The sequence below is a fragment of the Sinocyclocheilus rhinocerous genome, unplaced genomic scaffold, assembly GCF_001515625.1.
Source record: "Sinocyclocheilus rhinocerous isolate Xijiao unplaced genomic scaffold, SAMN03320098_v1.1 scaffold538, whole genome shotgun sequence".
Lineage (NCBI taxonomy): Eukaryota > Metazoa > Chordata > Actinopteri > Cypriniformes > Cyprinidae > Sinocyclocheilus > Sinocyclocheilus rhinocerous.
This window is the reverse complement of record NW_015650838.1, coordinates 47,209-73,681: the sequence shown is the minus strand read 5'-3', so window position 1 is coordinate 73,681 and position 26,473 is coordinate 47,209. Positions and strand designations below refer to the sequence as shown.

Genomic DNA, 26,473 nt, shown 5'->3' with positions numbered 1-26,473 from the left:
ATAACCATCCAATAAAAATATAACTTTTATTTAAATTTTTTTTTTATTTATACTAAAATTTTTTATAAAAAATAATAATACTACACGAATAATACTAATACCTCTTCAAAATAAATACAAAATAATTTTACAAAATAACATTTCATGTGAAGAGAAATGTGAGTGGAAAATTAAACCAAATATTTTTTATGAAAACAGATTTCATTTATATAATACAATTAACCTCAAAAGAAATAAAAGTCTCATCTGTTTTCTCCTATTATTTAAAATGCAGTCAGATTTTTGCACAGGGAAAAAATTGTTTAGAGTAGAGAGTAGTTTTGTCTTTTTTGTCTCATTTTCAAGTAAATCTAAATATTCTTCATACTATTCTTAAATGTACTATATATCTATTATGTTAATTTAAGTTATATCAAGTTTTGTTTTCTAAAAAAAAAAATCTAAATTGAGAAATCTTGTTTTCCCTTTATAATAAATGTATTTTTCTTACCCCATTGTTCTTCTTGTTTTAAGCATAAACTCACTTTTTGTGAGAAATTTGTCAAAAAACAAGATGTACAGTAATATCCTATGTAATTTTGCTTTTAATTACATAATGCACGATTGAAGCATTCATATCTATCAAAATCGTTCCTTATAGTTAGTCCATCTCAAGTAAATAAAGCAAAGAGCTTGTCTTAATAGAAAATCAGCTTTCCGCAACAGTGTTCGTGATCTAATTGGGCGCTCCGCACCTCTTGCCACCTCCTGCAGCAAGGAGCTCAGAAATGAGTGTTTGGCAATCCGTTCCTCTGAGCCCGAGATTAGACTGTGGCAAACTACAGCGTTAGATGAAGGCATGTGGAAGCTCATGGCCAATGCATGAGCTCTGTGTTCCCGCCGGTGGAAATCGCAGACCGAAAGGGCACTTTAGCGTCTGCGATTAAATGGGCAGGGGCTCGAGTCCCCAACGCCCCCCGCCCCCGAGCACGCCACTGTTAAGGCCTCTCTCTTTATGAGTCACAATCCTCTAGTATGGATTGTACGCTCTCAGCTGGAGGCTTGAGACTGACTTAAAGACTCGGCATTCCTAGAGTGAAGATGTGCTCTTCCTGCTTCCTCTGAGACATCCCTCACTCCAATCAGACCTCATACCCCTCATGATTTGAAACATAGTTGCCATTTTGTGAGGCTGCCAGACTGACATGTTGCCCAAGGCGATTTGTAGGGGGGGCGGGGTTGAGCGTGTTTAATCCAAATTTCTGTGATAGGGATTCTGGTTCAAAAGTGTAACTATATACAGATATCTTGACTTTTTTTTTTTTTTTTTTGATGGTGTGTATATTCATGTCTGTGTATAAGAATAACCTTGTGTTGTCCAATTTATTATTGATACAGACTATGTAAGAAAAAACAATTTTTTCAAAGAGTTTTGAATGAGAATCTCTTTAACAATATTAAGGTGTTTAACAAAATGTTAACAAAAATTAACTTTTTAATCATTAAACTTTATTAATTTAGTGCCACTATAAAAAAATGTCAACTGTGTTCATTTAAATGAGATTTCAATTTCTTAATTTTAATTTTAAAATTACATTTTCTAAAATGTACAATTACAAATGATCTAAAGTGAAGATTTTTACCACCATTGGAGCAGTTAATGTGGAAGCCCCTGTCTTCCAGATAATTAAAAAAACAAATAAAAATAAAAACTTTTTATCTAACAATTGTGACTTTATCACTATTATGAATTTATATATTCACAATGTGGACTTACTTTTTCAGAATTGTAAGTTTATAACACATAATTCTGACTTTATTTCTCTCAATTCCGAGTTTATATCTCACTTCGGACTTATTTTCTCAGAATTGTAAGTTCATAACACATAATTTTGACTTTATTTTTCACAATTGTGTGTTTATTTCTCATGATATAAGTTAACATCTCAGAATTCCGACTTTTTCTTGGAATTCTAAGTTTTTGCAGGTTTAAATTTGCAGGTTTAACTTTTTAATTAGCACAGAATTCTGAGAATAAAAGTCAAAATTGTGAGATTCAGTATAACATAAGAATTGTGAGAAATAAAGCCAGAACTGTGCGACCAAAAGTTGCAATTACCATTTTTATTTCATGACAAAATTCATGCTTTGAATCACATTGACTTTTAAATCTTTTTTTTTTTTTTTTGAAAATTATTTATAATTTTTTTATACAATGTACGTCTGTATCTCAACTGTGGCATAATTTCCATGATGACCAACATTTTGCTCCTAAAGTTCGAAATTTAGTATTAAAAGTGATTCATGTCGTATATTTCAAGTCAAGTCTTCTAAAGTCCGACAATAGCTTTGTGTGAGAATAAGGCCTAAATTATTCACTGGTCACCATCCTTTGATATTTGACAACTTAAATTTTTTTTTTTTTTTTTTTTTTTTTTTTTTTTTTTTTTTTTTTTTTTTACCACATTAATATATTTAAATAATCTTTAAAACATTCTGAGTAAATACAAAATTTTATATTGGTGATCATTTATAAATACCATCTACTCATGTACCATTTATTCCTTTGCTTTTTCATCAGCAAACTTCATGTTTCATGCTCAGCTATTGCAGCTTTTTAAACATCAATCATCCAATTTAAATCAGATATTTTTGTGCTTGTAGGTTTGAAGGAGCAAAGTATTATGCTGTTTGAATAATCCTCTGAAATGTTCAGGACTTGAGCTGTCTAACATAGCTTTCCCATTCCAGAAACAAACTATAACCTTTGCAAGTTGTGATGTAAAATGAAACTTCAGCAGACCATATCAGTGCAAATGCCACAACCTTGACCTTAACACTGTTTCATCTGTCACAATTTATTAGGCTTACTCCAGTAACCAGCATCATAACTGTATCATGTTGGTTTTACTCATTATAATAGAAATGCTAAGTTTCATTCTTCTCTCTTTTGGCTCTTGAAGGTTACATAGAGGAAGCGTGTATCATTCCATGTCCATCTGACTGTAAGCTCAGCGAGTGGTCAAACTGGTCCCGTTGCAGTAAGTCCTGTGGCAGTGGAGTCAAAGTACGGTCCAAGTGGCTTCGGGAGAAACCTTATAACGGTGGCAGACCCTGCCCCAAACTGGACCATGTTAATCAGGTATGCAGGGACCCGGTTATATTTTTTTAATGAATATGTGCTTGTCTTGTTTTGATGATGAATTACTGGGGTGCTGTAAATTATTGATCAAAGGACTAAACGGAATAACATGTTTCTTTAATGCAGAGCAATGGGGTTTACTAATATGTTCATATACTGTAATCATGGGATATTGTTTGTGCATCATAGCTTTAGATCATTAAAGATTATGTGAATTTCCACAGCATCAAACGATCTTCTGAGGTTTTGGAAGTGACTAATGAATGGCATGTAACAACTTCTCTGTTTTCCCGCATTTCTCCCTTTCATCTTCTCTCTCTCTCTTGTCATGGCGGGAATCCTGCAACAGGCTCAGGTAAAAATCTCAGGTTTTAAATGATTGATGATTGTGCACACGTGATTAACCAATTATTTTTGAATGATAATATTTTGATGATAATCAGTTTTGATCAATTATTAATTCAAGATTTTGATAAATGTATGACTTTGAAGTCCAAGGACATAGGAATGATCTCAAAAGTAACAGGACTCATTATAAACCTGATTGGCTTAGCTCATGAATATTAAGTAGGTGATGTAACTGAAAGGAAAATTACCTTTTTAATGTTAGTTTTCTTGTTGAGATATTTTTAATTAACATCAGTAATAACATAAATTAGTTAATTTTAGATAATTAATTCATATTAGGTAATATATTATCTACCGTTCAAAAGTTTGAGGTTGGTCAGATTTTTTAAAATGTTTTTGAAAGAAGTTTCTTATGATTAGCAAGGCTGCAAAATACAGTAAAAAAACAGTAATATCATGAAATAGTATTACAATTTCAAATAACTGTTTTCTAATTTAACAAATTAAAATATTTTAAAATGTAATTAATTCCTGTGATTGCAAAGCTGATTTTTTTAGCAGCCCTTACTCCAGTCTTCAGAAATCAGTCTAATATACAGATTTGGTGCAAATGATTTTGGTGAAACATTTTTTTTTTCAGGATTCTTTGATGAATAAAAGCATTTACCTATTTATCTAAATTAATCAATGCTCTAAATAATTGTTATTTCACTGTTAATTCATGATAACTGAAGAACGAACAAATGTTGATTGAATAAAACCTGTAAAGTGTACCAATAAAGCTTTATAAATAGGATTATTCCCCAAAAAGTTGGCGAACAAGCTGAAACCTCTGTGGTGTTTCTCAGGTGTATGAAGTGGTACCCTGTCTGAGTGACTGCAGTCAGTATGTCTGGGTGGCTGAGCCGTGGAGTGTCTGGAAGGTCAGTAATGTTGATCTGAAGGAGAACTGCGGGGAAGGTGTACAGACGAGGAAAGTTAGGTATGACTGACTCAAACAACATTAGCAACAGTATTACTACTTAACACAGCTTTTTTAGAAAGTACAATCAAAGTTCATGGTGGTCCTAACAGATGTTTCTTTTCATGAAGGTGCATGCAAAACACTGTTGATGGACCTTCAGACCCTGTAGAAGACTATCTCTGTGATCCAGAGGAGATGCCGCTTGGAGCCCGAGAGAGCAAGTTGCCCTGTCCTGGGGACTGCGTTTTGACTGACTGGGGCCCTTGGAGTCGATGCCTATTGGTGAGAGGAAACATTGATCAGGAGCACATCTAATGTTCAGTATAGCACACAATCCTATTTTCCCTCTACAGTGATGTGATGGATAATCAGTTCTTCCATGTGTGGTGTGTATGATGAAGCTGACTGCAACACTTTTCAATGCAAACGTCCCCTGAAAGCCCAACCTTTATATGATCAGTTTAAATGCATGCAGATTAGCCAGGCTGGAACCTCTTCCTCCTATTTTTCCATCTCCTGCAGAGGAGGATTTGAGACACAGCATGTTCTTCAGAGCTGCTCAACACCAATCAAACATTTTTGATCGGCCATGCACAGGCAGATGGTAAATGAACGGCAAAATAAGAAAACTGAGGATGGTGTTGTGTATGGCAGGGGTTGGCTGCTTGGAGTGGGTTGCGAGTTCACACAACAAATAGTTTGCAGTGGCATAAGTGTGTGTATAGGTATTACTGAGGAATCTCTCGGGGGGAGGGTTACTCACGTCTGTCTCAGTGTGATTCCCAGGCACACTGCCACCAAACTGCAAGGGTAGCTAATTGCCATGGATACTCAGAGTATCCCTGTGTTGAAAATGCGGGAAGGCTTAAAACATCTTACACATGACATCAGAGAGGAATTTATTTCCCTCAGAAAGAGCTGCCAATGTCTGAAATAACAAGGAAATGTGAAAGCGAAATTAATCTGCTGCACATATGCTGAATATTTCAAGTCCTCTCTTTTGTCCATTTGATTGTTCTTTTGTTGTTCATTGATCATCGTTTGTTCATTGAAAGCTTTGTTTTGTTCTGTTTTTTTTTTTGTTTTTTTTTGAAGCCATGCAATGTCAATAGTACAAGACAGAGGACTGCCAGCCCTATACGTCAGCCTGGGGAAAGGAAACAGTGTCCTTCAACTACAGAGAAAGAAATATGCACCCTGAACACCAACTGCTTCCATTACTCCTATAATATTACAGGTAAATATTGACTGAAATTTAACTAGAACATGCTGGCTACCAGATACATGCGAAGACTAAAAAATCACTATATGATTTGACAAATGTGGCTATTCATCTGTCACCTGGCCTCTTAAAGGGATAGTTCACCCAAATAAAATTCTGGCATTATTTACTCACCCTAATGTCATTCTAAACCTGTAAGACCTCCGTTCATCTTCGTTACACAAATTAAGATATGTTTGATGGAATCTGAGAGCTCTCTGACCCTCCCATAGACAGCAAGGGTCCTTACACGATCAAGGTCCAGAAACGTAGCAAGGAGATCGGTAAAATAATCCATGTGACATCAGTGGTTCAACCATAATTTTACGAAGCTACGAGAATACTTTTTGAGTGCAAAAGAAAAAAAAACGATTTTTATTCAACAATTCGTCTCCTCCAGCACGCGGATATGCTGTTTACGACGTTTACGCTTTGATTTGAACGAAAACAGCGTATCCGCGTGGCGCAGCTGACACAAAACAGCATACGCAATTTACGTTCAGTGGATACTCTCCAAAATGGCGCTAGGGTGATGCGGAGGAGACGAATTGTTGAATAAAGTCGTTTTTTTTTTCTTTTGCGCTCAAAAAGTATTCTCATAGCTTCTTAAAATTATGGTTGAACCCCTGATGGCACATGGATTATTTTACAGATGTCCTTGCTACGTTTCTGGACCTTGATCGTGTAAGGACTCTTGCTGTCTATGGGAGAGTCAGTGAGCTATCTTAATTTGTGTTCTGAAGATGAATGGAGGTCTTACGGGTTTGGAACTATCTTGGTACTTTTCTGGACCTTGAACGTGGTAGTTACCTTGCTGTCTATGGTAGGGTCAGAGAGCCCTCATATTCCATCAAAAGTATCTTAATTTGTGTTCCGAAGATGAACAGAGGTCTTACGGGTTTGGAACAACATGAGGGTGAGTAATTAATGACAACATTTTCAGCTCTTGACTTTTCCTAATACTGATTATCAACTAATTTCAACTTCATAACAGTATTATTTTCGATCAAACAATAGCTTTTGCATGGTGGTAGAATCCTAGGGAATGCATAAAATAATGAAATGTACAATACAGTATATCCTGAATGCAATGCGAGTTGCTTTGGATACAATTATTTACCAAATGCATAAATGTAATTTAAATGTAGTGCTACTGCCATAACATATCATTAATTTATTATAATAAAATATAAATAAAATATTCAAATATAAATAAAACATTTTATATATTTTCTCCTCTAAGAATAATTTTGTTATTTCGATTTCACATTACATTTGATTTGGAACAAATGCATTGTGAAATAGGCGTTATTTTAGTATTCTGCTTTTAGTAATATACTATAATAGTATTTATTAGCTTTTATTTTTATGTTTTGCATTTTCATTTTCATTTTAGTAATGAAAATAATAATAATTATAGTAGTAGTAGTTTCTGTAATTTTATGTGCTTTATCATTTTTATTATTATTTTAAATTTTTCAAAAATCTATATTTCTATTTAGCTTTATTTCAGTTTTAGTTTTAGTAATTTTAGTACTTCAGCTTAAACGTAGTTGCCAAGGCAACAATTTTAATTTAAGTTTTTTTTTTAAGTTTATTTAATTCATCTAATTTTATTAATTAAAATGTATTTAGATTTTTAATAGTTTTAGTTTTAGTTGACAATAACAATGCAGAGGTGCCAGGTATGAGACATTAAACAGTGCGTTGAATTTTCACATGATTAATTTGAAATAATTGGTCAGAGGAATATTAGAATATTTTTTAGAATAATTTTTTATATTTCCCATCCAGACTGGAGCACATGTCAGCTGAGGGAACGAGCCGTATGCGGGGTTGGATTCAAGACACGTATGCTGGACTGTGTTCGCAGTGACGGCAAGTCTGTGGACCTGAAGTTTTGCGAGGAGGTACTTTTCTGTTCACGAGACATCGTTTACAAGTGATGCTTCTGTTGTAAATCCACTAAATTGATTTTGTTTCTTTTAGCCTGGTCTTGAGAAAAAATGGCAGATGAATGCTTCCTGTGTGGTCGAGTGCCCTGTCAACTGCCAGCTGTCTGATTGGTCGTCCTGGTCTGAATGCTCTCACACCTGTGGTCTTGCAGGTAAGCCAACACTTCATATTGAAGACCTTGATTTGAAGTTGGATTTATGCCAGAAAACGGTAAAATTTCACAGTTTTTGTGACATTATTAAATTTGCATGGTTTGGTTAATTCACACTCTCAGCAGTCTGTCAGTCTGTTTCAGACAAAATCAAAAGCCTCAGGAGGGTGTTTGGGTCTTGCGGTCCAGAATGTTAGTCTTTGATGTTAGCTAACATGACCGGTTCCTCAAATGACAGGTTTTAGAGTATTGTACTGAGCTCTCTGCTATCTTAGAATTACCAAAGCGTTGGCTAAAACCACAAAAAAATTATGGTGTGAAAACAATTGTGTTATCGCCCAGAAGCAGCATTTTATAGGAGGATAATGATGTCCTTGAGTGTAATTCCATCTGCTCTGAAGATTGATTAGGGGCCCATTATGTTTGTGTGCTTGGGGCCTAAGAGACCACTCCACTGCACAAGGTCTTTGAGAGCCAATGGCCAGCAACTGCTAGAGCAAACCCTGCCGCTATATGAACCTGTGCTGGTTTATTTCATCGTGGCATCTTTAATCTCTCTCCAAGCGGCAGGATTCCCACAAAGATGATCTGTAGTCCTTCACAGAAAGTCCTCATGCTTGTACAGATGCAAATAACTGTTAATGCAAATAACTGTTTTCATACTGAAATTTACATTTTTAGGATTAACTGGCAATAATTTGTTCAAAAAACAAGTTCTTAGTAATGTATTTTTTGTGTTCATAGTTCACTTTTTGTGTTCATTTTATCATTTTTAAAAGCCATTTTAAACTATTTTAACTGACTCTGAAAATTGTGTTAGCAACATAAAAAGTAATAACATTTTACGTAAACATGAGTGTACACATCACAATGATTATTTTCATGAAAGTTTTTATATTTTGTATTTTTCAAAGTAAAAAGTATTTTAGTACAGATATCGTGAATTATTAATTCATGAATATCATTTTGTTTTTTTGGGGGGATATTATCATATAACAACCTGGACTGGCCTTGTTTTGTCATGAAAGGTCAAATTATCTTATATTTTAGGAAACTTTAAGAGACTGACTTTGACACACAGTCATGAGGGTCTTCAGGGGTCTAATCTATGATATCATATCCTGTATTATGTGTGTGTCCCCCTCTATTTATCTCCACATTACTTTCATCTCATTTTATTTATTGGTCCATGTGATTCTTCACACCATATGACTTGAATTATTTTATTTTTTTCTCCGTGATATGAGGACTTATGTATTTATTGAATGTTGTATTTGTGCTCCAGAATGTATTAAAATTAAAATTTGAATATTCAATTTTAATTCAGAAATCAGTATACAAGAGGCACATTCCTCTTTATATAGTCTTTATATATACAAATTGCTAATAAATAAATGAATAGTGTTGGATATTATTAGTGCTGGTCATTGACACAATTAGCACCCATGAACATCATGAAATCAGGCATGAGTTTATTTATTTATTTTTGTCAGCGAAGAACAATTAAATTGTCTTGTGACATACAGTATGTAGTGCAAAGCAAATTAAGACCCAGTTGTGAGCTGAGCCACGAGCTAAACGTCCAGGATTGGCTATCCTGTGGCACACTGGTTATGCTGTTCGCCCTAAACCTGGCGCCTTGGCCACCAGTAGAGACAGGAAGAGATGAAAAGGAAGAGTGTGAGAGAGAATTGAGAGAATGAGCAATCCCTACAGCTAAAAACTCTCACAAAGGCACACAAGCAATTGTGTATGTACAGTTTTCCCAATTGAACCCAGCATATAAAAAGAGGATGCAAGGCGCTGGGAGTTGATTTGGTTTGTGGCTGCTGGAAAGCATGGAGCTTCACAGAGGATTCTCCGCAGGGATGGTCCATCACGGCAGACTGCGGCGAAGATTAATCTGGTACAGCTAGCTTCAGGGCAACCTGTCAGCCGAGGACTGAGCTATGATCATGTTTAACATTACGAAGTGCCTAGCCGCACCCTTCGAGGTTGTGTACATCCAGCCTTTTTCATGATAAAACTAACTGCAAAGAAGTTGACAGAGTCTTTTCCAACTACAGCCCAGAATCACTTCTGCTAGGCCTGATGACCATTTGGCGCCACTTTTGCTGTAGTATTTCAGTGCCAAAACCTGTATCGTATTCACAAACCACCTAATATCCAGTTCAACCAATGCTAAATGTGCTCAAATAGCACTGAATAGTTACTTCTTGAGCATCAAATCAGCATATTAGAATGATTCCTGAAGGATCATGTGACACTGAAGACTGAAGTAATGGCTGCTGAAAATTTAGCTTTGTCATCACAGGAATAAATTACATTTTATAATATATTAAAACTTACTGACCCCAAAGCCCATCAATGAAGAAAGATGATTATGGGATCGTACAACAGAAAGAGATCCCTTTAGATCTTAACATTAGCTAACACTGCTTAAGAAATGAGTGGTCATATGCTCTATAAAATCATGTTTTTAGAAGAAAAATACATAAATACCTATAAGTGCTTGCTCTGTAGTAATTTTAGTAACACACGTTTTGAAGTTTTATGAAGGTTTTGTTATTTCGTTTTTTGTGTTGCCATGCAAAATAATCGTTCTTGTGAAAGAAAAGTTTTATTGCAAGCATCCCCTGTGTGCCACTCTTAAACAGAAGGATGCATTCTCCCTGAAAGAGTCTACACTCCATTTCTCTCTATCCCTCTCCTCAGCCCTGCAGAATCGATTTAAGAAAATCAAGAGGGGGAGAGATGAATATTCAGAGTGGTTTCAGGGCCTGGAATTAGGCTTGAAAAATGCCTGGCAGATTAAGTTATTCACAGACGGGTGGAACATTACTACACAGAAAGAAAGACTTTCAGGTCACATATCGTTTTTGGCTTCCATTGGAGAGGGATTGAGTTACCTGAGATTAGTGTGTGTGTGTAACATGAGATAATTCACTTACTGTAAAAGCCTTTATTTCATTCAAGGAGTCACTTTGCTTGTTGTTAAAACATAAGATGAGCATCATCTTTAGCAAGCATCCGAAAAACTAGGGAGTTGTGCTTCCAGTATGTGAGTGAATTTTAAAATAACATTTGCCGTGTCTTATAGAAAATGTTGTGTTGCAACAACAAACCTACCTCAAATACTAAGGCTTTTAAAACTTTAGCAATGCTACAATGCAGCATCGTGAAAAATATCTGTTTTTCTTTAAATGTTTCTTGTAGGGAAGCTCTGGAGAAGGAGAACTGTAATCCAGGCCTCTCAGGGTGATGGACGGCCATGTTCCTCACAGCTGGAACAGTGGAAGCCCTGTCCTGTTAAACCCTGCTACAGCTGGAGATACAGCGCCTGGTCTCCATGCAGATCTGAGGTGAGTTTCCTGATGAGTCGCTGAGCTTTCTTTATTCAGTTTGGACAATAAGCTGAATTAAATATTTTAAAATGTACTTCACGGATGTTGTTTTTTTTAAGGTATCAGGCACAGAAGTGTTAAGGGAAAAAGTTGTATAGGCAAAAAAATGTATAGATACACTGGCGTTCAAAAGTTTGGGGCAAGTAAGATTTTTTTTTTTCTCTTTAAATGAAATTAATTCTTTAATTCAGCGAGAATTGTTCAAGGCATTTATAATGTTAATGTTAAAAAACGATTTCTCAAATAAATGCTGTTCTATTGAACTTTCTATTCATCAAAGAATCCTGAAAGATGATCCTAAAAGCACAACTGTTTTCAACACTGATAATAAGACATGTTTCTTGAGCAAATCAGCATACAGTATTAGAATGATTTCTGGAGGATCATGTGACACTGAAGCCTGGAGTAATGATGCTGAAAATTCAACTGTGTCATCATAGGAATAGCTGGTTGTGGTGTGCATGATACACACATCTTGCTCATACAGTACATTGTCGTACAATATTTTCGCATATGTATGTATGTACAGTATTTTTATGTATGCATATATAGTCCTATTTTCCCAACATACTGAATTTATTAGTGTATGTCAGTAAATAAATGAAATAAATGCTAAATGAACCACATTATTTATTTACTAAAGGATCTTAGTGAGGTTGAAAAAGTTCCCCACACAGATTTTCAGATGCTCAAGTCGGTCATGCAAATCTGCCACACTGATCAACAAAAAGCTGCTTGTGACCTGAGCTTCATATATCTCTACGTTACCGACAATGAACATTAGACTTGTTGTTGCATGCAAAATTTAGCTGAAATTTCACTAATGTGACTGTAACTTGATGCGTAAAAAAGTAACCTGATTGTATAAAACCTATGTAATGCAATGAGCGTTTTATTTTGCAAGCCGATATGAACATCTTAAGAAGGTTTCATCTTACTTGAGGCGCCTTTCCCTATAGTAAACCACCATCACTTCATTTCATCTGCAGCAGTGTTTAGGTATATTTAGAATATTCCCCAATCCTCTCCTGCTTTGGCCTTTCCGCAACGTTTCTGCTGTCGTCTTCCTCCTGTCATCAGTCTGGTTTTCAGGACCCTACAGGGGGTTTAATTAAAGACAACAGACAAAGCACACAGCCCCTCTGTTCTCTCCTTTCTTCCCGTCTCTCTTTCTCCTTCCCCCCTCGTACCTCATGCCCCCGTCACAGTGCAGGCTGTGAGAGAATATTGACTCTGGCCTTTGTTCTCGGATGCCTGTCTCTAAAGTGTCTTCTGACAGCCCTCAGCAGTCTCTAGCAGCAATGCTTCACTTGTGCCTCATGTTTTTAGAGATTTTCAGTAGCTATGAAAAAATAATGCGGGTAGCTGACAGTGCGAAACATGAGGACAGAGAAACAATGTTGGCATTTCTTCCTGCCTTATTTTGTATCATCATGAGAAGTTTTGCTCTTTCGAGGTTTAGAGCAACAAAGAAGCTGCTTTTCTGTGTAGAGTTCATCCTCAATCTCCACTAGGACTACAAAAAGTTTATTTATTTATTTTTTATTTTTTTACCACAGCTGGTGTCCAGTTGTAGTCATTAATGTTAAAACTCCCTGTTTCCTTAGGGTGCACGGTGTGGAGAGGGCCTGCGCTTCAGGAACGTGTCCTGCTTTGTGTCCGATGGCTCGGGGAAGGATCCGGGCAGTATGGTGGATGAGGAACTGTGCGGAGACCTGGAGCAGACAGTGGATGAGGACAAACAGATCATCCTGCAAGAGTCCTGCACGGTGCCCTGCCCAGGTAACAACTAATGCCACAGATGTGATGACATGCTGTTGAAGGCAAGCATTGAAATTGAAGCGCCTCACTGATGTAAATCTTGGGTTCAGAAACTGACATTAATTACATGATTAAGTACATAAATATTTGTTACAATATACACTACTATTCAAAAGTTAGGGATCAGTAAATTTTGAGTTTGCTTATTTATTTTATTTTATTTTTTCATTCCGCAATGTTACTATCAAAAGTAACATTAAAGACATTTGTAATCTTACAAAAGATTTCTGTTTCAAATAAATGCTGTTCTTTTTAACTTTTTATTCATCTAAGAATAACATACTGAACAGCACAATAGTTTTCAACACTGATAATAATAAGAAATGTTTCTTGAGCAGCAATATTAGAAGCAATATTAGAATGATTTCTGAAGGATCATGTGACACTGATGACTGGAGTAATGGCTGCTGAAAATTCAGAATTGCCATCACAGGAATAAATTATATTTTTAAATTTTTTTCAAACAACCTTTGCAAATGCCAATATCAATCACCTATTTATTTTCTAACAGAAGTGTTAATGTATTCGGCAGGTGAGTGTTACCTGACAGACTGGACTGTGTGGAGCCCGTGTCAGCTGAGCTGTATCAGCGGGGACGATCTGGGCTTCGGTTCGATGCAGGTGCGTTCTCGTGCTGTTCTAGCTCAGGAACCCGAGAACCTTCTTCAGTGCCCAGAACAGGAATGGGAAGCCAGGCCATGTACAGGTCAGTCAAAATCAATGCATTTAGGGCAAACAATGCAGTTTCACTGTAAAAATAAATTCTGAAATTGTAAATAAAAACAAACATTACTGGAGTATGTTTGAGTTCAAAAATACTATTTCATCTTCAAAATTTCAAGTTTAATCCTGTGTTACTTGCTGATTTTTTGTAATTATTTGTGAAATTTACTAGCAAGTTTCTGAGTGAAAATTGTCTCTTCATCGTTTATTTTTTATTTTTTTTCATTGTAGATACCTTTATTAAGCCTACATATTTTAATGTTTTAACAGTTATAGGTTTCATTATTTTTTTCTGAATGTGCCACTGTTAATACTGTTCTATGTTTTAAGAGGGCCAGTGTTATGAGTACAAATGGATGACCGGTCCATGGAAAGGCTCGTCTCGACAAGTCTGGTGCCAGCGCTCTGATGGATTGAATGTCACAGGTGTGATAGATAGATAAATAAATACATACATTAACAAACAAACAAATATTTTTGTGTTAATACATAAGTAGTTTTATAAATTAATATTTGTATTATTCTTTTTTTTTTAGTCCATTATATATAGGAGGGAAGAAAATAATGGTGCATCCCCAGGTGCACAAATTGTAGAAGCAGAGATAAGCCACCCTGTATCTGCTTTCGATATTCAGAGAAATAAAAAGTGAAACCATCACTACGACAGAAGCGTCAATATTCTCTCCTCAGAGAGTGTTTGATGACAGACTGTGGTTTGAGATAAAGTCAACGTCCTGTGCTGTCATTTCCTGTCAGAAAGACTGAAGTGTACGCTGTCTCCTCTTATACATTTGTATATACTTTATGGAAATAAGCTTTTAATCCATGCCAATGTGACACCCACATTTAATCCCATTCACCATCATGCCAGCTGTCCTCCCATGTTAATGTGTCTGTGTGTGTATTTCTACGTCTCTCCCTGTTTTGGTGCAGGCGTGGAAATACACGGGAACAGAAATATGCCCATATCCCTCACACTCTGCTGAAGAACATCATAAATGCATTGCAAAATGAAATTTCTGTGAGCTTTGTATGCCATAATTATACCAAATGAAGCTTGGAATCAGTCCCTCTGATTTTCAAATGTTTATTTGTCCTCTGTGTCGAGCCGTCCAAACTGACCTCGTTCCAGATGGCACACATGAGTCTGGTCACTTGTGATTGGCAGAACAGGGCAGCAGAACTTCTAAGGCTGTAATCAAACCCTCTACAGCAACCAGGTCCCTGTGTATGCATATTCATGAGTTATATTAAGGTGTGCAGAAGTATGAATATTCATACAAGCTGCTAATTGGTAAACATGTTTCTGCAGATGCTTACAGTTTATAGTGCACCTATAAAGAAGAGATATTTTAACATCTTATTGCTAATGATGAATTTTTACATCAAAACACACAAAGAGAAAATGCACGGCCAATTTTCCAAGTATCACCCAGTAACCAGCTTTCTGATTTACACAAATGTCACATCTAGTACTGGTTGTGGCCTTAACAATTGTCATGGTATCTGGCAGCAGCAGTCGAGGGTGGTTTCGGCATTAGGGAGCAGTTCTATTTCACTGCTCTCATTGTTGATTGGATGTATTGATTCATCCCAGCTTCGAGAAAATAACACCCCTGCACTGGCCGCCGGCTGCCCATTTCAGTGCTTTTATAGATCCAGTGGATTCCCACAGGCTGAGGATTGTAGAGAGGAAGATGGAAAGAGATCGTACACATAGGCGACCCAAGAAAAGGATCGTTTTTAATTGTGTTGGCTGACAATAAAACTGGCAAAATCCCATAGACTTACATTGACAGAGTAGCTCAAGCTTGAATATTGAGGGAACAATATATCATACAGACTGAGAATGTGCTAGAAATTATGTAAAAATGTCCTTGTAACCCCTCAGAACACCTTAGCAACCATCCAGAACTTCCTAGTAAAAAATCCTAAAAAACACTCAATACCAGGGTCCAAAGGGAGAAAAAGGTTCAGAAAATGTAAAAAAATAAATAACTTAGTGAATACATATATATTAAACATTTAATATATTCGTAATTTTTATTCTTATATTCTTATTTATTTTATTCTGTTGACAGCCATAGTTTTATGTTTTCCTTTAGTTTATACATCTAACTATGAAAGTCCATTTTCACCGCATAAGAAAACAAAAAACAAAAACAATATTTTGGTAATTCATAATTCTGCCATAAAATCATAAGCGTGAGATCAAATGTCAAAATTATAAGATAAAAAGTCATAATTATGACATGCGTAAAAAATTCTGAGATAAAAAGTCACACTTATGACATAAAATATAGATTTCCATATCTAACAGCACTAATGGCGTGTAGAAAAAAATACATGTTTAATAGATGACATCTAAATATGAGCTCCTTTTTTCTGGATATTTTACATATACATACACATTTATTTATTTATTTTTATTTTTAACACTGTAAATTGGCTACCATATTTTAGGAAGGGGTTTCTCAGAAAGAGGATCATCATATTTGAGGGGTCCATGGCATAAAAAAAAAGTATGAAAACCCTTGCTTTTCCAAAAACATTGTGACACTGAGTTTTGCACGGCCAAGCACCACAAATCTAGTTGAGTTTTTATTACTGCCTCATGCCTATCAGTTAACACATCAGTAATATCATAACACGGGAGGTTTTAAGCATGAATTAGATTGGAGTGAAGAGTGTCTGGCACTCTTTAGCATTACCAAAGAGAGAGAAATAGAGGATGAATGTGGGAGAGCAACAGAATGTAGAGTCTTTGATGCCTCCTGCCTCCAGGACAATACTGTGGCTGAAAATGATCATGTGCTTGTTTGTGTGTGTGACCATGTCATTAAACAATGTTTACATAAGACTTTGAACTTCTTTGCCTGCAGGTGGATGCCTGTTGACAAGCGAGCCGGTATCTGACAGGTCATGTGACCCAGCCTGCGTCAAACCTCGCACCTACTGCACTGAGGTTAGTATGTGTGCATGTTAATGTGTGGACACCTGCTGAGGTGGGATGCTGGAATGCAGGCAGACTGTAAACAGGGTTGCATGGATATTCAATACAGCAGGATTAGACTTCCTACAGAGGAGAGAGATAGTCTTGAAATGTTTAACGGGAAATGCTGGAACATGAGAACCAAGGTGCACTGGCTATAATAGGAAAATTTGATATCCGCTTATCAACAGAAACTATCTTAATAACCTTAGATGGAAACTATTAAAGCCACTTTACTATTCAGTCTTTTTCTGATAAAAATAACAGTGTTAGCCTTATGCATGGAATTTATCAAGCACCATGACCAATGTCAGAGGATATTAAAAGCAGTAACACTGCTAGTGCTGTAGAGATCAGTACAGGCCAAATAAAACACCTTAGGGAAGATAAGTCACTATCAATTGAGAGCTTTATATTATTCTGGATGGCAGAACTGTTTTGAGTGGTTGGTGTTTTTGAATGTTTTTATGCTGCATATGCCTTTGATTTGTAAGATCCTCTAAATAAATGATCAACGTGTTTATGGACATATACGGTTGGGATGTGGTAAGATCTCCTTTGCAACTTTCTTAATTGTTATTATTATCATCATTGTTATTATTATTGATCATATTTTAGGTAGTATTAACATTGTTAACAAAACCATTACTAGAATAAATTGTTAAAAATAAATAAATAAATACAATAATCTCTTTTCAAAAAGAAAACAATGTATGCATTTAGCAGACGCTTTTATCCAAAGCGACTTCCAGTACATTCAGGCTATACATTTTTTACCAGTATGTGGTTAGTATATAGTTTAAATGAATAGAACTACCCTTTATTTTTATTTTATTTTATTTTATTTTAAGAATCTCCTTTGCAACTTAGTTTTCTTTAATTGAACTTCTTTAATTTAATTTAATTTCTTTAAAATATTATTGTAATTTCCAATTAACAATAAAACAATTATTAGAACAAATTAGTTTCCATTAAAAAAATAATTATGTATAACTAGTCTACAGAACTTCTCAAATGGTGCACTATACTGTACACTATGCACGTATATTATGCACCATGTACTCAGTCTAGTATGAATTTCACATGATTATTTTGTCATCCAGCATCAGAGTCGGATAGTCTCTTCCCTACGTAAGCAGAACTGAGACTATTGAGTGCATGAAGTGTCCAGCATTCCACACTTTGTTTTTTTTTGTTGTTTTTTCGCAGTTATTAAAGTGCATCAGCCAGGTATTTCAAGTGCACTTATGAGCGTTTCATGCCAAATGTCCGTTAATATCGCCATTAGTGGCGTAGCATGATCCGTGAGTGCACACAACCTGCGCCACCAATGCCCATCATAAAAACACAAGATACTCTGTATTGTTGCAAAAGTGTCCAGCATTCCACACTTTGTTTTTTTTTTGTTTTTTTCGCGGTTATTAAAGTGCATCAGCCAGGTATTTCAAGTGCACTTATTCATTTTGGAATTTTTCATAGAATAATGCACAAGTGCGTAAATTGGGACGCACTTCATGTCTGTTTCTCCTCCTCACAGCCAGATGGAAATGGTGAATACTTCCAGCTTATACAATCATGCCCCTATATATATATATATATATATATATATATATATATATATACTGTATCTTGTTCCTTTGAAGATAATCCTACATATACGATGTAAACATTCATTGTGACCTACCACATTTGTCCTCCAGTGTGCGATTTCCCCCACTGCATATGAACTGCATGTTGTATGCAAGTGAAGATTGTGAGCGTGTCTGAATCGGGTCTCCTGCTGTGTAGTGAATCCCTCTACTGTGGGAAGAAACCGACTGTATTCATATCAGATTCTTCTGCTACATCCAGACCTGCTCTTCTGTGCCCATCTTTAGAGATGCAAATGCCCCAGTGCATTCTGGTTTTACTGTGATCACACAGATCTGACAAGGGTTGTGTTTGCGCGTGGGCCGATTATCCTCCCAAGATTGCAGTGGGAATAAGAGACACCCTGCAGACGGCAGGAACCTGGGGGTTTCTCCACATATATTTACGCACAAGCACTCAGGCCTGAGGAACGGTGATGCTCGTGGAGATCCAAATGTCTCGTCAGTGGAAGAACACATGCTGGGATGTATCTTATCAACACCCACGCTTGAACGTGCACTCGTAGCCTTCAGGATTCACATGATCTTGATGTTTTCCAGAACGAAGAAAGACTTAAATAGCACAAGGAACACAAAACTTATCTTTGAAATCACAGCTAGATGCTGCAGAAATATTTTTAGCATCTAACAGAGCCGTTTGAGAGAGCTGTTAGCTGAAAGAAAGAACAACGTGACACTGGTAGAGAGTAAGCTAAGCGATAGTCGCAGGAGGCGGAAAGTGAATTTAATTAGCAGCTGTTTAGAGGCCGAGGGAATGCCGCAAATAGAAAGCTGTCTGTGTTTTTAACAACTGGTATGAGTGATTTTCTGCTTCCATTATATTTCAGGTAGCCACACTCTGGCGCCAGTTGCATAAATTTGTCACCATGTTAAAGGCCCGTTCACACCAAGAACGATAACTATAAAGATAACTATATTATTGTCCACACCAGCAGACGATATCGTCTGTTTATTCCAAGCGCACGCTCGTCTGCCACTTTAAATTCTCGAGCTCGTTATGGCAGGATTGATTCTGATTGGCTGTCAATGTTTTTATCGGTCATCAGCTGGAAAAAAAAACGTTCTGAAAGTGATTCCAACAATATCGTTTCTCTGTGTCTTTATCGTTATAACTGTGGTGTGGACTCTGCCATTCTTTAATATTCAGAATGATTTTTAGAACTATATCTTTATCTTTATCTTTATAGTTATCGTCCTTGGTGTGAACAGGCCTTAAGACTGTGTCTTAAGAACTAGTTTGACTAACTAGCAGTTAACCAAGTGGTTATCAGACTTACTTTTCAGATTCAAATGAGGTCAATCTACGTTTTTATGTAACTGGCTTTAAAAAGTTATGACCAGTCTTGCAGAAAAAAATTTGGTGTCTAACTTTTAAGACCAGTCTAAACAGTTTAACTGGCCACTGAACTGACAGCATCAAATTATTTTGCAGTTTATTCTGGCCGAGACGTGACCACATACTTCAAGTGATGTTACATGTTGAAACATTTTAATGTACAATTGATAAGACAAAACAGTTTAAGTCATGAAATAAGTCCTGATTAAAAAATAATGATATTGTGCCTCTGAAATCAAATAAACATTAAATGTTAATAGTGGCCGTTACTGATATAGTCACTGATATATTATGAATCCCTGTTTAAATGCCTTGTCTGTTTTTTCTAAACTTTAATAAAATATATAATTTTTAAAATGTGTTTTATTGTTTTAAAGTACACTACTGTTCAAAAGTGGGTAAAGGGAGGGTAACATTTTTAATGATTTTGAAAAAAAAGTATATTTTGCTCATCAAGGCTACCTTTTTAGATCAAAAATGCAGTAAAAAACAGCAATATTTTGAAATATTATTACAATGTAAAATAACTCTTTTCTATTAGAATATATTTTAAAATGTAATTTATTCCTGTGATGGTAAAGCTGAATTTTCAGCAGTAATTTATCCAGTCTTCAGTGTCACGTGATTCTTCAGAAATCATTCGAATGTGCTTTTTTTTTTTTCAGGATTCTTTGATATATAGAAAGTTCAAAACAGTGGCATTTATTGTGAAATAGAAATCTTTTGTAACATCATAAATGTCTCATCACTTTTGAATGAATCAATTTAATGCATTATTGGTAAATAAAAATATAAATGTATTTAAAAATAATAATAATAATAATAAAATCTCATCTCATCAAGTAGTGTTTGTTTTCCATTGTTTTATTGTGTACTGTATGCTGCTTGTCTGTTGTAAACGGTACCGATTCATGTGTGTAACTGGTGCAATGTCTCCCCCTGCAGGCTGGTGTATGCGGCTGTGAGGAGGGTTACACTGAGGTGATGACGTCTGATGGAATGCTGGACCAGTGCACGGTCATACCAGTGCTTGAGATCCCCACCGCAGGAGACAGTAAGGCTGACGTGAAGACGATCATAGCCCTCAACCCCACTCAGCCCTCCGCCAACCTGCCAGGCCGCTCCGGACGCACCTGGTTCCTGCAGCCCTTCGGACCCGGTGAGTTTATGGCTTTATATAACTCTGAGATGGTTGCGGATGACAAACTTAGAGACATGTTCACAAGCATTTTTGAATTATCATTTATCAACTCAAGACTAATATTTTCACACTAGCTACTGCTAACTATCTTGAACTCGTTTTGTGAATAACAAGGCTTAACAAGAACAAATACAGTGGCCACGAAATTGTTTAGACACAAATGTCTGAATTAAAAGTATATAGGTTTGTTTGCAATATATAAGTTCAATATCACAAAATTTTAGGCACATTTTACATTTTTTAGATATAAATTATAAAACAATAGAAATTTTGTTCAAAATAATGATAAAGTGCTACACATTTTTTATTGCTAATTGTACAACACACGACAGGGAACATCAAACAACATACTCAACAAACACTTTCTGATACTGGTACCAAATACTTTCTGAGGCCACAGTAATATATGAAGGTCCAAACAGGAAGAGGGGTTCCCAAAAAGTTGAACAGAATACCTTTGGCCATTTGTGCCTGTTGTGTTGGTTCTGAACAGCTGAGATGCAGCTGTGTATTTGTGTTGATGTATGTGTGTATCCGCACAGATGGCAAACTGAAGACCTGGGTGTATGGTGTGGCAGCTGGAGCTTTTGTACTGCTAGTGTTCATTGTCTCTATGACTTACTTAGCCTGGTAAGAACATTTGTTATAACAGCAAACTAGATATTTTGTTCATTCCATAAATTTACTTTATTCATCCTTTTCATCATTTATGTTAATCCATGTAAGTTGCTTTCAAATTCACTGCAAAAATCATTTTCCTAATCAATATTTTTGTCTTGTTGTCCACTAAAAATATTGAAAAATTCTTAAGATAAAATAAAACTTTAATATTAAAATGTTACTTGAAGTAAAAACATTCAGGAAATATATTTTAAAATATTATAAGTTAAATAAATTATTATATTTACATTCTTTTTTCCTGTGGTCTTTAACCTTAAACCTTACTAAATATTGTTACATTTCTGCTCTACACAAGAAAAAAAATTAAAGAAGAAACTTTGTTCAAAATATATTCTCTAAAAGTCAAATAAATCAAAGTTATTTTAAGGATTCTTGCATAGTTTTCCTAAAAGACAAGACAAAAATACTGATTCAGATTTTCCTTTTCTTTTTCCATGTATCTCACTTTTAATTTGTCTTCCCAACTCCTTCATATCGATCAGTTTTTGTATGCTGGCCCGGCGCTCTCCTCCGAGCCCGGACCCTTCCATTACCTCTGTGGTTTGGGTCGGACCCAACGACCAAGAGCTGATATACACCTGCCCTGACTGTCAGCGCATTGAGACTCAGTTCAACTAGAGCTCTCAGCTCAGTCCCCTCCCTCATGGCCTTGCCCTGTGGCCAGCCATGTCCATCACTTACGCCTTCTCACTGTCACATGTGCCTTTCTGACCAATCACATGGAGCTGTTTGGAGGAGGTGAGCAGGAAGATTTAGTAGTCTAGCTCAGTGGTTCCCAACCCTGGTCCTTGAGGCACCCCAACACTGCACATTTTGCATGTCTCCTTTCTGACACACCAATTTCAGGTCTTGGAGTCTTTACTAATGAGCTGATGATCTGAATCAGGTGTGTTTGATTAAGGAGACATGCAAAACATGCAGTGTTGGGGTGCCTCTAGGACCAGGGTTGGGAACCACTGGTCTAGCTTTATACACTTATACACTTTATATACTGCCAAAAAAAAACAAAAAAAAAACTTCTTAACAAGTCTTTAAATAGTCCCCCCCCCCCCTCATAATCAATAAAATCAAAAATCAATCAAACAATATAAATTAATCCGAACAACAATTGTTGCTAACCTGTAAATTTAACCTGTGGTGGATGAGGAGATACCCCCTGACAATGTAAAGCGCTTTGAGTGCCTAGAAAAGCGCTATATAAATGTAATGAATTATTATTATTATTATTATACTTAAAAAAAAAAATGGGAGGAAAAATCTGTTGGTGCAGACAAAATACACTAGTTTTCAAGACATGTTCTCTATAAAAAATGCATTATGGAGTGATTTATCATTAAATATGTAATGAAATTATTAAATATGTCATAGAATGTTGCAGTAAATAAATAAAATGACAATGAAATGTAAGCATAAATAAATATGGTGTAAAATAATCTTAAATACACCTTAAAATGAAAATTCTTGTGAAATATGAAATGAAATAATGCAGACAATATAACACAAATGCATTTCAACATTCCATGACATATTTAATAATATTATCATATATCTATTTATTCAATTAAATAATAGTTTATTCTGTTAAATCACTTCATAATGCACTGCTTCTTCTCAAGTAAACTGATCCCATTTCAAGAATTTTTAGATATTGTAACTGGACATTAAGACTTATTAAGAAAATGCACATTAAGAATGGGATTTTTGCAGTGTATCCATACAAAGCTATATGATTAATATATTCCAGGAAATGTTTGAATATACATTAGGGGTTCACAACTCTTTCCTGCCGAGTTTAGCTCCAACCTTGATCAAACTCACCTGTCTGTAACTTTCTAGTGATCCTGAGGACCTTAATGAGCTTGTTCAGGTGTGTTTGATTAGAGTTGGAGCTGAACTTGAGAGTTGAGAACCCCAGCATTAGGCACATATTGTAGTCAGTTTCTGTACCCACACTGCCCCCTGATGGTTAGGTCTAACATACCCATCATCATCATCATCATCATCATCATCTTCTTCTTCTCAGAAATTATTCTTTTTATTATTATTATTATTGTGTGATGCAAAATACTGACATATTCCTTGAAGTTCACCTTATATTAAAAAAAGTTCTGTTACTAGTGTATGACTTTTGAGCTAAAATCGTGACACTGAGGTTTAGAGGATGTTGTATTCACACGTGTCCCTATCTCTGTGTCATAGTACTCACTAAGGTAAGTTTGATTTGTAGAGTATAGTTGGCTGGAACGTGCTGCTGGCTTCACTGTTCCCTCCATTGCTAAAGCTATGCTTCCTGTAAAAGTTAGCATGGCAGCTAATTACTAATCATAACAATTAATAATCAGTGCTAACAATTTTAGCATCTGTCTTCATGTCATATCAGACAAATCCCTAGTTAAATATTGAATTAAAAGTTGCAAAATAATACATTGCACACTTAAATGACAAATGTGCAGTACTGGGTTATAATATAAAAATTTCCATTAATTAAAATGCTTGAACATTTAATGTATAAACATTTCCATTACTTGAAACTTAAATAAATAAAAATAAATATTTAGAAAGTTATTTGATTTCAGCTGTTTGCTAATGAAAAATGTCTCATTTTCATTTTGTTTATTAAACTAAAATTTAAATAAATATAATCACATTTATTTAGACATTTTTACCAATAAAAATACACCATAAAATTAATATAACTGTAAAATCAAAATGGAAAATATAAAAATAAAAACTCATTTAAAATAGTAATAAAAACTATAATAATATCCCAATTATACGAAAATAACAGTGGTGCAGTATGTAATTATAGTGGTATAAGCTACTGTACATTAGATTAATCTATTGCATGATAAAAAGACCTTTACTAGAGCATGGCAACCAGCAGCAGTGCATGGACGTCTGACAACACAAAATGCCTTCGAAAAACACAAATGCAAGGCATTTCAATATTGCAAAAAATTTAAAACATTTGAATAAACAGATGCAATAGGTATAGAGGTGACAGATTTAATGCAATGTTATACAGTGTAAGATGTTAGCCAGAAAGCTGAAAGTCTATTTCTTCAGAAAATCTAATATTATAATATCTAATATTATAGATATTGATATGCAGGTAAACAACCTTGCTATCATATTGCATCTGTTGAGGCAAAATGTAGTTGCTTTGTAATAATAGCTATTTAAATGTCATTTTTTCCCCCAGCAAAAAGCCAAAGAAGCCCCAGAGAAGACAGATGAACAACAGACTCAAGCCTCTGACGCTGGCTTACGATGGCGATGCTGACATGTAGCCTAACCACGTTTGCTTTGTACTACAGATACTCGCCTCCTTTCACAGTCGGCCATCGGTACAAGCCTCGAACTAGGAGACTCGCACAAACTCACCGACTGCTTTTTATAAAACGCTAATGGAACCTCAGAGAGAGACTCGATCCATGTTTATATAATGTTTCTCCCCCCTCCTTTTTTACGTTCAAGTTTTTTTTTTTTGTTTTTTTACTTTATTTCACGAGAGCCTTCATAAACTCGTCAAAAATCTTCGTCGGGAAGTCTGCCTTCACCTCTCTGCCATTGACATCTTTCTGTAACATAGACTTGTCTTTCGGGAGGAAAGTTGCAGGACCCTTTTTAAATTGGGAAGTTTTTTGCTGAGAAAGCACAAAATATGCCCGTCTCCTGTTTAGTCGCCCTTCTTGTCAGCTCTTGCAATATGTACATTGTCTGTGGCTGTTGGGAGGTCGCATGTTCATACAACCAAAATACACCATTAACTTGCTAGTCGAATTTTCAGCCCTGAAACATTCTTTGATTTCTGTCGGATCCTTCTTCGCATCAATATTATGTGATCAGAAGGATTAAAGACTGCAGATTGAATGGGCTCACTAGCGCCCCCTATATAAACTCTGGCCTGCCTTTCCTCCTTTCTGTATTCAGGCTCCATTTTGCACTATATTAGTGCAGCATGAACATTTACTTATAGCATTGCCATAGAAAACTGCCTCTCGCAAAGCAAGATGATGTACAGTCTTGTGCTAGACACATTTCTTACAAAAAAAAAAAAAAAAAGCGAGAGAGAACAAAAGTAGCCCTTTTTCTTCTGATGGAACTCACTGGTGTTTGTTTATGCATACTTGTTTACTGGTTGCCTCCTGTTTGTGATAAAGGGGCCGTTGAAAAGATTTGTGTGGACTCCACAAACCCCCCTGTTGTATGTACAGTAGCAATCAGCCATGTGTTTGCTTTCTTTGCCTGATTGACTCTTGTATGTTTTAATGGTTCTTTTCACCTTAGAGATCCAGGTCGGTGAAGTTTTCCATGTGTTTCAGTCTTTCGTCTCTGATTCTAAGGGCTCTGTGTTCATAATTCGAGCGCTTTTAAAGCAGCACTATGCAACTTGTTCTGTGTGCAAAATGTGCAAAATGTATATAATGAGCGAGTACATCATGAATTCATCTTCCAAACCGCGTTTTTGTCTTATTCCGAATCACTACGGTACACTTATAATAAGCATTTATATTTGGACTATTGTAGCCTGGTCGGGTCGTCACCGCTACGGAGTAACACATACCTGCGTGAATCGCCATAGACATAAACTTAGAGCAGTAGCTACGGTTGGAATGTTCTTCAGCGGGATGTGCAGTTCTGTTTATTAACCGCTAGAGCGCCAAAAGTGACATAGTGCTGCTTTAACAGTATGGTGTTTGATTTACTGATCCTACTGTGTCTGTGCGAACCAGTTCTGTTTGTAGTTTATATAATGTGACTAACACAATAACAGCATGCAGTTTCATATCAACTAGATTCGGAAAAACTAATAGTCTGATATTGAAAGATTACTTTTGGAAACATTCATTTGACATTATTAC

General features: G+C 35.8%; 1 protein-coding gene across 1 annotated transcript in view; it reads left to right on the top strand.

Moving 5' to 3' along the window:
• Window positions 1-25,673, top strand: part of LOC107712624 (thrombospondin type-1 domain-containing protein 7A-like) — a 122,571-nt gene extending 96,898 nt beyond the window's left edge. The window contains exons 14-28 of the mRNA XM_016517945.1: window positions 2,943-3,121; window positions 3,471-3,476; window positions 4,318-4,451; window positions 4,562-4,715; window positions 5,529-5,670; window positions 7,489-7,604; window positions 7,684-7,801; window positions 11,018-11,163; window positions 12,813-12,987; window positions 13,559-13,732; window positions 14,080-14,175; window positions 16,632-16,714; window positions 20,672-20,885; window positions 21,470-21,557; window positions 24,811-25,673. Coding sequence (XP_016373431.1) covers window positions 2,943-3,121; window positions 3,471-3,476; window positions 4,318-4,451; window positions 4,562-4,715; window positions 5,529-5,670; window positions 7,489-7,604; window positions 7,684-7,801; window positions 11,018-11,163; window positions 12,813-12,987; window positions 13,559-13,732; window positions 14,080-14,175; window positions 16,632-16,714; window positions 20,672-20,885; window positions 21,470-21,557; window positions 24,811-24,898 — 1,913 coding nt within the window. The 3' untranslated portion in view covers window positions 24,899-25,673. The remainder of the gene's footprint in view (window positions 1-2,942; window positions 3,122-3,470; window positions 3,477-4,317; window positions 4,452-4,561; window positions 4,716-5,528; window positions 5,671-7,488; window positions 7,605-7,683; window positions 7,802-11,017; window positions 11,164-12,812; window positions 12,988-13,558; window positions 13,733-14,079; window positions 14,176-16,631; window positions 16,715-20,671; window positions 20,886-21,469; window positions 21,558-24,810) is intronic.
• The last annotated feature ends 800 nt before the right edge of the window (window positions 25,674-26,473 follow it).